The sequence below is a fragment of the Pelecanus crispus genome, chromosome 17 (genome assembly GCF_030463565.1).
Source record: "Pelecanus crispus isolate bPelCri1 chromosome 17, bPelCri1.pri, whole genome shotgun sequence".
Lineage (NCBI taxonomy): Eukaryota > Metazoa > Chordata > Aves > Pelecaniformes > Pelecanidae > Pelecanus > Pelecanus crispus.
The window spans coordinates 9,388,141-9,404,252 of NC_134659.1; the positions used below are offsets into that span (position 1 = coordinate 9,388,141).

The 16,112-nt window shown below is 51.9% G+C and overlaps 1 protein-coding gene across 3 annotated transcripts in view; it reads right to left on the bottom strand.

The window, feature by feature from the left end:
* CACNA1S (calcium voltage-gated channel subunit alpha1 S) overlaps window positions 1-16,112 on the bottom strand; it is a 49,297-nt gene that overhangs the window by 32,438 nt on the left and 747 nt on the right. For all 3 annotated transcript variants that reach the window (XM_075722224.1, XM_075722223.1, XM_009478972.2), the window contains exons 2-7: window positions 11,530-11,635; window positions 3,216-3,355; window positions 2,513-2,646; window positions 1,751-1,903; window positions 1,275-1,480; window positions 591-694 (exon numbers count right to left, since the gene is read on the bottom strand). In XM_075722224.1, the coding sequence (XP_075578339.1) occupies window positions 591-694; window positions 1,275-1,480; window positions 1,751-1,903; window positions 2,513-2,646; window positions 3,216-3,355; window positions 11,530-11,635 (843 nt within the window). The remainder of the gene's footprint in view (window positions 1-590; window positions 695-1,274; window positions 1,481-1,750; window positions 1,904-2,512; window positions 2,647-3,215; window positions 3,356-11,529; window positions 11,636-16,112) is intronic.

The following is a 16,112-nucleotide window of genomic DNA, read 5'->3' on the forward strand; positions in this document are numbered from 1 at the left end:
TAATTGAGTCATTTGGCACAGAAGTGTTATGATTGCTGTAACCAGACTGATGACAGCTCATTGTTGTATTTGGATGAGACTGTGGAAGCATTAATTAGACTAACAATAATTCTCTTGGATCCCTTGCATTCATATCAAAGGTGTTTTCCTTAGGTTGGCCATAAAGAAATTGTCTGTGCTTACAAGAGGACAGCAGCGCTGTGGGTACCAGTGAGAATGAATGTCTCGACCCACAGCCATGGGGTAAGGACTGCTGCTTTGAGGTCCCTGCTCAGCTTCTTTTGCTGTGAATGCTGGCAGACCACACTACAAACACTTAATAATGTGCTCCAAGGCTGTGTTTGTTGACAGCTACAGGGAAAAGATTTCTGTGTTAGGTGTTGAGCTAAAACCTCAGACAGTCACGGACACTGGCACAAAAAGTAACTCAAGGCTCAGGGTTTCTAAGCATGCAAAAAAAGAGGAATAGGAGAGGAAAAGGAACAGAAACTTTTCCAGCTTTTCTTCTTGTACAGTTAAAAGCAGACAACGTCCACACTGATCATACTCACTGATCTGCTGGCAAAGAGAAAGGACAGGGTGGCACTTACCCACTGAGCACCCCCAGCACCAGGTTGAGAACAAAGAAGGAGCCAAGCAAGATAAGGCTGACGAAGTAGATCCAGGGCCATTCATTCCCAATAGCATCATTTACCTGGCAAGGAGAGAGGCAGATGAAGCATCCCGAACATGCTGTCTGTCTCCCCTCAACAGCCTCTGGGAGCTTTGCCCCCCTCTAGAGTGCTTGGGATGGTAGCAGATAAACCTGACTCTGAGCCCTACCTTCTTATGACTCTGTCTCTGGTTTTAGCAGAGGTAAAGCCAAACCCAAAGATTCTGGGAGCAGATATAAGCATCAGCACCATGCCTAAGCCTCAGCAAGACAGTCTCCCAAGGACTGCAAAACATGGGGTTTTGCTGAAGCATCCACCAGCCAGCCATTGCTGGGCTTTGCCTGTACCTCTTCACAAAGCTGGGAGCTGGAGCACCCTCCTGTCTATCTGGAGAGCAAGAACAGCTTGGGCAATGCCTGCAGAGATGCAGAAGACATGCCTGGTGCACTATGGGATGTGCATCACAGTATGAAGCTTGGTTGGGGCAGGATGTCTTTCACTGGCGGAGAGACCTAGCCCTGCTATGGGGTCCTGTGTCCTGGAGGGAATTCCCTGCTCTGAGGCAGGACCAGCAGTGACCTCTGCTGAGCTGGGCACCAAGCCCAAGCTGCTGGAGCCTACCCAGTAGAGGACTTCGGTCCAGCCCTCCATGGTGATGCACTGATAGACAGTCAGCATGGCAAAGCCAAAGTTATCGAAGTGAGTGATGCCGTCGTTGGGCCCCAGCCAGCCGCTTCGGCACTCAGTGCCATTGATGGTGCAGTGTCGGCCATGGCCAGAGCTGGTGCATGGGGCTGGCTTCTCTGATGCCACCGTGGCAATCACATCTGAGGGGGGAAGCCGTGGTGTGAGCAGCACGTCAGGCCAAGTACAGCAGGTTCCAGCACCTCCCAGCCTCCTGCAGAAGCTTTCCAAAAGGGGCCCCTTTCACCGCCTCCTCACATCACATACCATCACCAAACACCTTTCGGTCCTGCCACACTCCCAGGACTGATGCTGGCAAGACCAGACTTCCTGCTACCCACAGAATCTCTGTGGTCCCCACAGCAGCCACACAGAGACATCTCTGCCATATCGCCCCCCTGCCACAGCCCCACCTGTCCCGAGATAGTAGCAGGTCTTGTGCATCTTGCCCTTGAAGAGCTCTTGCCCAACAATGGCATAGATGATGATCATGAAGAGGACCAACAGGGCGATGTGGAGCAGGGGTACCATGGCCTTGATGATGGAGTTCAGGACAACCTGAAGGCCTGCACCAAAGAGAAGGGAGAGGAGGTCAACTATACAGCTAAACAGCTGTTCCTAAACAGCTTTGAGTGCACCTTGCATTCCTGTCAGCCCCTCTGACAAGCAGCCTCTGAAATGCCCCATGCCAAGGGAAGGGGGACGCAGGTGGGTTGGGACTGAAATCTCTGAAGCAAGAAAAGCTTTCTCTACCCACCATGCGAGCATGCAGAAGACACCAGCAGAGCCAGGCACCAGGCAGTGTTGGAGGCTGCTTCGTGCCCCTCCATTTGTTCTGTTGCTCTCATCCTGGCTGTATTCACATAAGTTATGGGAGAGGGAGATCCCTGCCCTAAGAAACTACAGCAAGGTCTGGCCCCTTTCACACGGGCCACCCAAAGGTGCTGACACTGAGCCATGGATGGAGCTACATGTGTGCTGACCTGAAGATCCCCAGTGCTGACAACAGCAAGCACTAGGGATGAGCAAGAACCTGTGGATACTCCACACCCACCTGTGGCTGGGCTTGACCCAGCAGCAAGAAGAAACCTGCCCCATTGCCCCCCACCCTGGCCAGGCACAGAGGTTCAATCCACCCGCCAGCCCTTCATGCTGGCAGGGCACCCAGCACCCACTCGGCACTCCGGACACCAGGCGCAGGGGTCTCAGCACACGAAATGCTCGCAGGGCCTTCACGTCGAAGCCGCCTTTTCCCCCTGAAGTCCCTCCCTGTTTCGCGTTGACCTGCTCCAGGGTCATGGTGATAAGCCTGAAAGAGCCGGGGCACAGAGCAGGGAAGAAAGGGGGAGAAGCAGAAGGAAGGACAGGGAGAAAGGGAAGGGCATGAGGATGGAGACCAAGAAATCTATGCTAAGGAGTCAGTGCTCTGCAGGCAGGAAAGCGAGGGACAGGACTCTGCCAGCCACGCTCAGCCTGACCCACGGAACAGCTTTTGGCCAAGTCCAACTTGTGGGCTCACTTGTGGCTGGGCACCCCTCTGCTGGGTGCCACCTTCACTGCTGAGCAGCCGGGGAACCTCCAACCCCCTGGTGACCCTGGTGCTGGGTCCTCTCCCTGTGTGCCAAACCCCGGAGGAGCCCATGCCACTCCCATTCTCCAGGACAAGGAGACCTGAGAGGCCTTAAGGAGTCAGACAGGAAGAAACAGGAGTTAGAGAGGATCCCAGGGGATGTCAGGGCTTGAAAAAGGAGCCCATGTGTTCATGGCCATGAACTGAGGTTTAAGAGTTGCCCCCAAACCCACTGCAGTCACTAGACAAATCAGTGTAGCTGATGGGCTATGGACCAGGCCTTGGCACAAGCTGAGCACTTGCATTACCCTAGGGACACGATGGAGAAGTCGAGCACATTCCAGCCGTTTCGCAGATAGGCATCCGTATGGAAAAGAAACCCGTAGGCTATTATCTTGAGCATTGCCTCAATGGCAAAGAAGATCAGGAAGGCGTATTCAATCTTCTCCTGGGGATTGGAAAGGCAAGCAGGAGAGTATGCTCCATTAAAGCAGACTGTCACCTCCCCTGGTATCACCACCATGCACTGCTGCCCCCCACATGTCTCTGGACCAGCCCCTGCTGCCAACCCATCTGTGATCCCCCATGCACACCAGGCAGCACTGTGGCTATCCTGGGCAGGAAGGGGTGGCATGCTGAGCCACCACATGCCACTCTCTGGCCTGCAGCATGATCCCCTGAATCCCTTCAAAGGCACACTGCCAGGACCACGTCCCTGGTCTATGGACACCTGTTCTTAAAAACTACACCAGCAAAGCCACCTCTTCCCAACCTGGCACCCAAAGGTGCCTGGCCCAGGGCACTGCACATCTCTGGTTCTCCTCCCTACTGCCTCACCCTCCCATTCTCCCATAGCCTTCCTCCTGCAGGCTGCACTGATGCCTTCTCTTCATCCTCTCCAGCTAAGAGCTTGCAGGGTCTGTCCTGCAGATGCCACACAGTCACCATGGGACAAGCCAGCTTCATTGTGGCTTCCCTTGTGCCCTGGGTTCCCAGGAAAGTGAGGCCTTGGGCTCAAGACCTCCTGCCTAATGCCAGATGTCTGCCTGGCAGAGTGAGCTGCTAGAAACTGGCCTGGGGGCTCTGCTGGGCAGAGGCATTGCGCCCACTCCCAGGTGGGGCCTGGCACACAACTGCAGGGGCTCTGCACAGCCCTGCAGCTGCATGGCCCAGAATAGCTCGTCTTTCCCCAGAGTGCGGCCAAGATCTGCCTGTGCCCACCTGGTTCTGCCTGTCATTGCAATCACTGCCCTTGCTGCTGATGGCCCTTTCCAGACTGGGATTAAAAAAATCCCTCCGAAGCAGCCAGATGGACAGGGGTATTTATACTTCTGGTTTTCCATGGGCCCTCTCCTCCATCTGCACCTCATAAAGGGCAAGAAGCATCCCCACTTGGGCTCTGCAAGGAATTGCACCCAGAAAGGCAGAAATGTCTCTCTGAGACCAAACTGGGAGTAGGTCTCCACTGGGGAAGGCTGCAGTGCTGCGGGCACACCTTCCTCCCAGGGTCACTCTGGCTTGCCAAATGGAAAATGCTGTCCATTTAAGAAACCAGGGCCAGGGCTCAGACAGAAGCATTGCTTGCTTCTTTTTACCATGTCCAAAACCAGTGGCCGTGCCAAGTGTCCCTGTATGACTGTCACCCATACAAGTGCCAGTTCCTTGCTGGATCTAAGGGCAGCAATGGTAAAAGCAGAGACCTTAAGCATTGAGACTATTGTTGTTATCAGGGCTCTGTCTTCAAGGTTTTAGCTAAGGCAACTCAACACTACTCACCTCCCCCCTTTACCAGTGACAGATGCCCTGTAGTCTGTCCCCAAAAGCCTGTCCTTGCAATCCCAGACATGCAAACACAACCATCATGAGGATCATTTCAGGTACAGAGGGACTGCAGAGCTGCACCAGCAGCCAGTGATGTTGTGGGGTACATCCCCTGCTGCAAACGGAGGAGAAATGGGGGAGCCTGCTGCAAGCTACAGCAGCCCTGCAGCTGCCAAGGCCCAGGCTGGTGAGTGTCAGCATCCAGTCTCGAGCCCCAGCTTTGCAAAAGCTAATTCCTTGTCCCACTTCATCCAGCAGGACAGAGTCAGGCTCCAGGGTCTCTGACTAGGAGGAATCTCCCTCTAAAAACCCCTTGCCCAGAATCAAAAGGTGACTTGCTGTTCGTTGGAGGTGCCTTTGAGAAGCCCAAACCAGATGAATGATGCTTTGGCCAGACCCAATGGTATTTGCCCACCATATATAGTCAGTGACCAGCAAGCTTCAAGCCTGGGCCAAGGGAGAGCCAGGAGACAGCCCCCTGCAACCTGGCTATGTTCCCTCCATCTTGGGAGAGGCAGTAATTGCAAATTACCTTACAGTACCAGCTCACTGTTGTGCTTTGCAGACCCAGCGATGTACACGGAGCTGGATCATCCTGATCTGTCCTGCTGGTGTAACCCCTCTAGTCCAAGGAAAAGCCTTGGCATGGCCAGTATGAAGGTTCTATACAGTGATCTATCAGTACTGGCTGGAGGGATCCCCCACCACCTGCCCTACAGCTGTGGGTCCAGTGCGCATGGCTTATCTGGCTGTAAACTGCAGGCAAGTGCTGATGTTAGCAGAGGAAGAGGAGCCAGGCCCTTGACTATGAAGACATCTCACAAGCATTTTGTCAGTGGGCTGAGATGGGGTAGCCTTTCAGTGGGGCAGGTCATGGCAAACTCTCTCTGGATTTTCTAAGTGGTAGGTATAGCTGCAGGACACATACTGGCAATGAAACTCATGTGGCCACAAAGCAACATCCTGAGCCAAGGCAAACTTACTGCTGCCTTCAGATACCAGCAGAAAGAAGCTAAGGGATATTTTGTCCTGGCAGACTTTATACCAGGTCAAGCACCACATGTCCTGCACCTGGTGAAGACCCCATTTCCTGTGCCCAGGCTGATTTGAGAAGAAATCAGTCATGCACTTCCCCCAGTTCTAGTGCTGCCCATGTTGCAGGTCAGCATGGAGACTGTGCACGCATGACCCAGGCAGCCGCCCTGTGCCTGTGGCATGAGGGAGACACAGCAGACCCTGAAAGCCAGGCACACACCTCATACAGTCACAGCTCTGCTGACTTCATTGAAACCCTGGCCAGTTTCTAGCAACTGAGGACCCGCTCTGTGCCACCACCACCCTCCGTCCCCTCATCACCCCCAGAATTCAGAGCTGGCTACCCACAGTGGGAGGATGCTTAGGGAAGGGCAGCAGAGCTGCCTGGCAGAGCTGGGATTGGGTGTATGAAGAGCCCAGCCTTCAAAAAGCCACTATAAGAAGATGCAAGTCTTTATAACACACCAGGCTGCTACATACACACACATGCTTCAACCATGCTAGGGGACACAGAGTAACCTGACCTGTTGCTGCTGAATGAGCAGCAGAGCGGCAGGAATAACAGCGTGCACCACGCTAATGCAATGCAACATGACACAGCTCCAGCCTGCTCAGCAATGTTGGCTTCCAGCCCCTATGGCCATGCAGGGGTCTCCAGAATGAGCCCCAGCTCCATGTCCTTGGTGTCTCCTCCCAGGAAATACAGGGAGCCGGGCTTGGATAAAGCCTCCCAGCTGGCCAAAGTGGGGGATAGATGGTGAGGGCACAGTGTGACCATAACACAGCTGGATAGCTACCTCTGCTTCCCAGCAGAAGACATCAACATGGAGTGGGACTCACAGCACTCACATTCCCCCCTGACCCCTCCAAACTGTCCCCAGCCTCCTGCCCTCTTCTATGCTCTGTGTTCCTGCTCCTGCACCATCAGCCCCTGCACGTCTCGGTCCCAGTCAGGCCCTGTACCCTTTCCCCCTGCAGCTCCAGCTCCCATCACCTCCATTGTCTCACACCACCGTTCGCTGCTAGGCTGACGAGTGGCCTTTGCCATGGCTGAGGCAGCTGTCACAGATCACAGGAGGTTTGAGGCTGGCAAGGATCTCTGGAGATCACCTAGTCCAACCCCTCACTGCTCAAAGCAGGGACAGCTTATAGTGGGTTGCTCAGAAAAAAAAAAAAAAACCACACAGGTTTTGAATGTCTCCAAAGACTCCACAACCCCCCTGGCAAACCTGTGCCAGTGTTTGACCACCCTCCTCAATAAAAATGGTTTTTGTATGTGCACCAATGGGTGACCAATGCATGGACTGCCTGTACCACGACACGCAGGGCAGGTAGCTGTGCTGCTGAAGTCTTTCATAAGGTCTTTTTAAACATAAAATACCCATAAGGGTGTTATCCAGGGGCTTGCAGCAACCATGCTTTGCAAAACAGAGTAGTTGTGTCTTTCTTCCCTTCCCCTGAATGTAGATGAGACAAGCCCTGCAGATGTAAGAGGGAAAAGGGGAAAGGACAGCTAATGAATGTGTGAGAACACAGTTACAGCACTCTCATAGACTCCCCTTCCTTTAGAAATCAAGATAAAAATGAAGGCTGGAGCAGAGGAATGCTCCTTTTAGTATGCAGTGGGAAACCCTGGTACACAACATGGGAAGGGCACAGTGGAGGGCAGACAGGCCCCTCAGGGCTGCTACAAACCATGTCCTGGAAGAGACATTAAAAGAAACATTTCTCTTTTTCACAGTGGCCTCTGTCAGAGCATGGGGAGTGCTTGGGATGGGGAGACTTGCAGGAAAGAATTTGGGAGAGTTTTTGAATCATTTGCACAAATTTTTTATATGAGAGGGTTGGAATAGATGATGTCCAGAGGTCCCTCCACCCTCAGCTGCTCTGTGATGCTGTGATTTTCCAAGCATATCCCCCAGCCACAGCTCCTCCTTTCCCATAAATAGGTGACAGATCTGGGCTTGACAAACCCCAGGGCTGCAGAGAAAGAACCAAAAAAGTAATAAACCTCTCCAGAAGCTATGTAAGCATGGAGGGGCCAGGCCCTACAATGACTTGTTCCCCATTGCATCTCCCTCACTCACCGTCCAGAGCTCCTCATTGCTCCATGTCCCTTCCCTGTCACACCAGCTGCTCCACGTCTGGTCAGGTGTCTGTGGGACACCTTGGTGGCATTCCTGAGGTTTATCCCTGGGCTAGATGCCCTAGGTCTGCTTGGTTTGAAAAGGATTTGCTGGGTGGTACCACTTCAGCTAGCAAAACCATGGACAGGAGAATTATTTCGACACAGTATGGACAAAGGCTCAGTTCTTGTGGAGAGCCCAACTAGAAGAAGAGAAATCCAGGGGAGCTGCAGCTGATTCACCATTCTCCAGGGCTGGGAGCAGACAGTCAGCAAGGTTCCTTCAGAGGAAGCCTTGCTGCAGAGCTGGGGACCACAGGGCATCTTGCCTGATGGAGCAGGCTTTGGAAGCTGCTGTATTTTTACTGGCATTCAGGACAAGTGGTCAGCTCTGCTGGCCAATCTGGAGGGTGAGAGCTGTGCACCAGCAATGGGCAGCAAAAGTCACAGCTGGGATCTGTGCAAAGGGGAGGTGAAATCCTCTCGTCAGCTCCGTCCATGGGGGAAGGAGATTGAAAGAAGGCAACCTTGTGATGGCAGCACTGAATATGAAAAGGGTCCCATGGTGGCTGAGCACCTGTGAGTAGGGCCAGGAAGGGACAGCAACAAGGAAATCAGAGGGGCCTGGTTCAGCTGCCTATTCAAAACCCCAGGCTGAGCCACGGAAGCTGCCAGGCTTGCCAAGCCACAATCTGGGCAGGGTGCCAGCCCTTGACAGCAACCCCAACCCAGAGCAAAGGGGAGGACTGAGGCAGGGGAGAGCTCATGCACCTCCATCTTTATGTGCATCCCTCAAGATGCTGAATAAAAGAGCAACAGTAGTTTCTGAAGTCCCATGCACTGAGTCTGTGCATATGTGGGCATGTGGTCTATTCTCACAGCTATTAGAGGACCCAGGAGACCAAGGGTGACTCCAGGCTCTAGGAAAGCCACATGTAATGGGGACTTTCCTGCAGTGAGTGACCCATGCCAGCCTCACCCTTGAGGTGACAGACACCTGACAGCAGGCACTGCACCAGCAATCTCTGCTCCAGAACTGCTAGGCACAAGTCAGCTGCCCAAACATAGCTGTTTTCAGTGCTACTGGAGATGCCCTGGGCTACATGAGACAGTCCTGGGGTTGCAGATGTTACACGGGACACACAAGCAAGTCACACCCCTCCAGAGCAGCAGATGGAGGTCTAGCATGCCTGCAACAGCATCAGATGCCCATATTCCTGTAAGTGAATTGTGCCCGGGGCTGTGTTCAGGCTTTAAAAACAGGTGGTCCCCACCCCCTGTGGCTGAGATGCAACCCAATGCAACCCAAAATGGTGGGATTTTTGGAAGCATGTTTCTTTATATTAAACATCCGTTCTACCTAAACATAAAGCCACTATCTGTGATACTAACAGAGTACCTACACATAGGCCATTACCTGGGTTATTAAGAGTGCCTTCTGTACAGCTTGAGCTCCCGCTCTGTCCCGCACTTACCAGGCCCCATGCTCTACCTGATACATTTACAAAGCATGTGGGACTCAGCCCAGCTGCTTTTGGATGCTCTGAAAGGGTGGCCTCCCTCTGAGCAGTCACCCTTGGGTCCCATTAGTGGGGAAAACTAGGTACTTTAGTGTGTGCAGCATGTCTAACACCACCCATCAGAACCACAGGAGGAGACCAACAGCCCTAGGAAACAAACCCTACTCTAAATTTGCCCTTATTTCTCCATTGACCATAAACAGAGTCCAGGCAGCCATCTCACATGCAGATATCTGTATTTGCTTGGGTGAATCCCCTTGAGCCTGCCTTGCTAAACACATTTCTGAACTTGCTTGCTCCTGGAGCAAAGCTTCTAGTGAAAGACAAACAGTGTGATTTGGAGCTCACTGACAATTTTGGAAACTCAAGTCAAAGTGAAAATAAATTTTTGATCGAGTTGAAAAGTCAAAATCACTGGTGCCTGATACAGAGGGCTGTTGGCATGGCAACAGGCTGAACCCCCCCCCAATAGGATATAGCATAAGTAATCTAATATACAATAAATACAAATAGATGAAATTTCATTTATAGTTGACATTACTCACTACATGCCTGCCTGCCTCCCATTAATGGGAAAGACTGTTGGTTCTTCTTGGGCAGCATCAGTCCCTGCCTGGGAGCACTGGGAGGTGGGTTGCTGCCAGGTTGTCCCCCCTGCCATGCCACACTGCCTCATGCTGCTAGGCTTTCTCCAGCTCTGCCCTCGCTGGCATCCTGCTCTCAGCCAAATCCCAAAATCCCTCCCAGCGGGAAGCCCCCATCCCTGCTCTCCCCACCTCCTGCCTTCCATTCTCAACCTGCCTCAGTTTTGCTTTCCCTCTTTAATCTCTCAGCTGAGATAACTGCACCTTTCAAATCCTGTTATGCCCCCTTGGCCAGGGAAGAAACCAAAACCAGTGTCTTGAGCTTAACTCTGGCCCGAGGTCGCAGGTGTTAGAGAAGCTGGTCAGACAGTGCATTGGGAGGCTGAATGAACACCCCAGGAATTAACTCTCCATGGGTATTTTTAATGCCCCTTCTCTGTGGACCTCTCTTGGTTTTATTTTTAAAAGACGGAATAACACATCACCAATAGTGACCCCTTTTCTTCTTTTTCCAAGGAAATGAGAAGTAAACACTATCTTCAGTGCCACTAAAAGCCTGTTGAGAGGGAAAGAGACAAAAGCAGTTCAAGGAACTAAAAATTGCAGAAGTAAAAGCTTACTTTGTATTTTGTATCTCAGATTCTTTGACTGCTTTAGTATTTTTCCCTGCAGAGTCTCTAAGGAACAGGCAAAAAACAGAGAGGTGGTTTTTTGAGTCACAAGCTGCCACCAATACCTGCACACCCCCCATCCCACTGCGGAGTCCTGAAATTAGCAGGACAAAACATTTCATGAAAAAAGGCATATTTAGATGTTTTCATTCAGTCACCAAACTCAGTCTCTCAATAGCAATCAATGTGGATTGAACCGCAATGGGGATCTGAAGAGGGGAAAGGGGTAGCTAACTAAAAATAGTGCAAAGTATTGATTTGGATTACATCAAAACATCTTATTCCAGGCAAAATGGAGTGACTGGGGTGGGGGGGGGGGGAAATGGAATAACTGATTGGAAAGGAGCAACCTCTCTGCTTTAACCAAGATGTGTTTTTTTCCCTCTTAAATAAAAGTACCAAAATTAAAATACAGTTTTGAAATGAAAGGTCAGAAAATTTTATTCCAAAAATGCTGAAACAAAACATTTCATCCTTTCTGGAACAGGATGTTTTCTTTTGGAAGTGTCATGATAAAAAATTGAGGGAATTTATTCTTTTTTTGGTATTAATTCTTCCTTCCTGTGTACTTCACACACCAATCTGCTGCCTTTGATCTCAACCTAGGGGCAGTTTCAGCCCCTCTGAAAACCCATTTTGCAGAGGTTTCTCCACCACTCTGTCTCCCTTTGACTTTGCAGCATCTGTGGCTGGACCAACGATGCCTGACTGCACCCCAGAAGGCAGCAGCAAATGCCCCCACTACAGGTATTACCATCTTGCACCCATGCCACACTGAGGAACCAGCTCTGCAGAGCCCTCGAAGCTGAGCACCTGGCTATCCAGCGAGGAGGGTCAGCAGGACAGTGGGAAGGGCTGTGCCTTACCAGGCTGGAGTTGGCAACATTGGTGTCATCCTCAGGCATCGGCAGGTAGACGGCCAGTGCAACACAGTTGGCAAAGATGGTCAGGAGGATGATGATCTCAAAGGGTCTGAGAGGAAGCATTAAGGATTGGAGACAGGAATGAAAAAGCAGGTACAGCCCTGCCCTGTCCTGTCTGAGTATGGGTGGGGAAACCCCACTGGCTATGGGGAAACAATCTCCCACTGCAGGGGAGAATCAGAGAGAGCAGTCACAATTCACCCTCTGCACATCCTCAGTTGCTGCTCATTTTTTGGGACCATGGGGAGGGAGGGAATGGGCCAGGATGAGATGCAGGGTCTGGACACTCCGGGCAAGGCTGCTGGAGAGGGGCAGCTTTGGCACAGGACATATAGGTAAAGCACACAAATTAAAAGGCAGTGGAGGAATAACGAGGGGATAGGAGACCTGGTAGTTCCCCCTCACCATCCTTCAGTTAATCATCCTGAAGGTTCAGGACCCTCTTGCATAATGTAACCAAAGCATCACCCTTCAGAGTGTGCTGGCCCTGGCTCAGCGTGTGTACTCAGCATCCATGAGCAGAAGATCTCAGGTAGGGTGTGCCTCTCTGACTAGAAGGTATCTAGGGGCAAGACAGCTCAGCCAGGGTCTCCTCTAGCAGAATATCCAGCTGCTAACATCCCTGAGTGTCCTACGGCCTCAGTGCCCCAGTGCAGGCAGTGCACCTGTGACTGTCCCCAGGAATGCCACGGGCTGTGAGTAACTGGAGTGCTCAGCCTGAGCTCTGCCCCACTCCCTACAAGGTGGAATTGTGCTGTTTGGGCCCTATGACATCTCTGAACAAAAGAAGTGACTTGCTGTTTCCCCCTGAAGGCCCTAGAACAGGCACTTGGTCACTCCCAGGCTCCTGCTGCTGTCACTGCTCTGCTGGGCCACTGACACCTCATGGTCAAGCTTCAGCTATGATGTTCCTGAAGCCCCAAAAGAGCTCAAACTCTAGCTCCAGGAACTTGTCCATGGCCAGGCTCTCACCTGGACCTCACTCTTTGTTCCTCGTAGCATGGTCCAAACCTGCCACCCTGTGGTACCCTGGGAGTGCAGCAGACATTTGGTCAGAAGACAGGCATCATCTTTTGCTGCCCCTGTGCCCATCACTTCCAGGCCCTGCTGCAGCTCTGAAGTGCCACAGAAGTGCCACAGAGCTGCAGCTCTGAAGTGCTCTGAAGCCACAGCACCAGGCAGCCATGCACATAGCTAAAAGCAAAGGGGTCTTTTCCACTCACCTAGTGGCCTCATGCTGCCAGAAGACAGCTGGGTACAGCATGACACAAAAACCTACAAGAAACATTTTTGGTCACAATGCTAATCTCAAAGTTTCCTGGCCAATAATGCTTCTTGACAAGTACATCTCAGTTGTCCCTGATCCACTTGCTTTGCAAGTGATCCCTGGAAGCCACTGAAACTAAAAGCAGATGGAGGAAATGAAAATGTTGGTCCAGCTGCCCACTGGGCCAGGCCCACCTACAGTGTAAATCAACAAACAGTGATTTAAATCACCACACTTCCCTCCAGCCCCTTCTCCTCTCCATTGTCCTACCAGCCAACATCCACATTTATGACCACAGCCGGTGTCTACACCCATAAACTATTTTGAGATCTCTCATCCCCATCCCCACCTGTAACTACCAACCTGCCATCACAGGCAAATTGGTAAATCTCATCCTGCAGGTACAGAGGTTCCAGTACAAGACAGGATTTCCCAGCATCCCCATCTCACTTTGGGTAGACCTTCCAAAGGAGAACAGCTCCCAGGAACACTCTCTGTGGAAACACCTACAGCTCAGCCATGCAGACTGCTGCCGCTACAGAGCCTAGCACAGCCCTCAAAACTCAGTACCCCAGCAGAGAGGCCCTGCAGCCATACTGATGCTTCCCTACACCATGGTTAATCAACTGATTAACTCAGCTTTCCAGACAATTATGCTGAGGCCTGTCTTGGGCTGTGGTGGCCATACCACTGTCCAATTCAGCGTCACAAGGCAAGGGGCACCTAGGGAGCATTGTCTCCATATTGGCCTGCTGAGCTGGCTGAGCGTTGTCAGTTGTGTCCTATGCTCATCTCAGCGTATTTTGCCTTTTCTGGGCCCTTCTGTCCATCAACTTGATAACACTTTAAAAATTAAATCAGCTGGAAAAGCTGTTCCCCTGTGTGTTCCACGTAATGGGGAAGAGCCCAGGGGTTAGAGGCTTCCCTGCCTGCTCTGACAGGGTGAGATGAATGTTGCCAACTCTCATCCCAGTCTCCATGTGGCTGCAATGGTGGAGGGGTGCAGGGACCATTCAGCATCACAGAGCGAGTTGGAGAGAGCTGTGGAAAGAGGAGCAGGAATCATGTCTCAGGTCCTGCCACATGAGCCACTGACATCCAGAAGGGAAGGAGCCTTTGCCCATCCGCCTGCTCTCGGAAAACAGCCACATACTTATTTCTGCCTCCTTGAAGGGTGACCTGTCTTGTAACTGGAGCTGGAATCAGCTTGCTGCTTGCAAGTCTGTGAGTCTGGCACTGTTATTAGAAATGCAGTAGGACAGACTGAACCAAAAAAGAGGCATGCAGTGTCACTGGACATGGTGTCTCTGCCTCTTGCCACTGAAGCCAGAGCCTCAACATCCTCCTCATCCCCTTGTCCTGCAATCTCACTTCTTTCTCTCCTGCAATCTCCTGTCACGCAGCATCCAAGAGTCCCAACACCTGCCTTGCAGCAGTAATTAGGCCCTTAGTGCCTTGCAGCTCTGTGGTCCTTCAGGGTCCCCAGACTCCTCATCCATCTGCCTTGAAGTCCTCCTAGCTGCAAAACGAACCTAGAATATCAGGGTGACACCACAAAGCTAGATGTGTCCCAACAACCATCAACTTGCTAGGCTAGCTGTCAAGCACACCATACCCAGCAGTTTGCAGCGTACCCAGATTTTCTTGTGCTAACAAATGTGGGTTTTGAGATGCGAGCAAACTTCAGCATAAAACCCCCTCTGCCTCAAGTCAGCTTGACTTTCACCCACCCTAGGCTGAGTGCAGTGATACTCCCCACTCTCCAACTGCCTGGAAAAGACCCTGTCCCACTCCTGTGGCTCAGCTTTGTGTTCTGACAGCAGAAGCTATACAGCAGAGATGGGCCCAAGGAACAGGAATGTGTACTACCATACTGAACACAGATGCCAGGTATTCCCACAGAAAATGGTCACAGCTAATCTCCCCTTGGCAGCTTGCCTGGCCCTGAAGTCCATAACAACCTGCAGGAACTGGAACGATCCTGTCATGCCTTGCAAACCCTGATCCCTGAACGAGGGTAGCCAGGTGCACTTGGGCATAAATACAGCCATGCGCAAGAGAGGCACTGAAGAAACCCGATGCCCTGGATCATCTGTCCTGCACAGGTCAGAACCACCTGCACCTGCAACCTCCCTGGTGGGACACCCACCTCTCCCCTCCACACTCCCCTTCCAGGGCACCAATGTGGGAAAGACCCCCACTGTCCTATGCACTGTCTCTGGCATGCATTGGCCCAGGATGAGGAATGTGTTTGAGCATGTTGGGAGATGTAAGTCCTATTTCCAGCTCTTCCCCTGCCACTAGAGTGTATGCACAAGTTTCTTCCATACTTGGTGCCTATTTAAGACACAGACACAGTTCCCTTCCATGTGCTTGTAGAACAACCCATTCCTCAGGCCAGAGAAGCAGAAACAGAGAATTCCCCAATTTTGGCTCTACTCCCTCTCCTCGAAGGACAGAGAACCCCTTTGCAGTGAAGGAACAAGGGACAAATCCATGGCCAGCACAGCACTACCAGAGGTGTGAGCATGCCCTGCGTGCCTGCGAACGGGCACCCTGGACTTTGAACAAGATGCTGCCATCTTGTGTGGGGGCATGGTTTTGGTGTCCCCACAGCACTATGCATACAGCAACACAGCCAGCCTTTCCTAAGGGCAGGGCCTGGCACCGCAGCCCTTAGGTGACCAAGCCACCTCCAAGAGGAGCAAAGCCTGGCCAGGGCTGGGATGATCCGGCCAAGGCTAGGAACATGCAGATAAGTTCACCAACTGACATGAGAAAAGTTGGGGTGGAAGAACTGGATTTGCTGGAAACATCCCCAGATTCCATTACTTTTGCTTGAGCCCAAATGTTTTGCTGAAGCCAGAGTGAAATGTTTAATCTCCCATCCTCTTCCCTTCCATAAAATACAGGTGAACAAGGTAATATCTAATGGCCTAAAATAGTTCCTGGATAGGTGGCAGAAACATGACATTTGGTATTTCTGAGCTATAATGCCCCAGTGAAAAGATAGTCAAACGACAAGCAACCATCCAAACCCCATCCCTAAATTAAGCCAGAGGCACACAGAGATGCTGATCCTCTGAACAGTATCACTCACAAAAGCCTTCACCTGTGACAGCAGTGCCGGGGAGGGATTGGAAAGGGGGGCTGAGAGGACAGTGGTGTCAGCAAGGATTTGGGGGATGCTGGCAGCCCCCACTACCAGGGCAGGGAGCAGCTGCAAGATCAGACAAGTGGTGACACACACAAAGAGCCA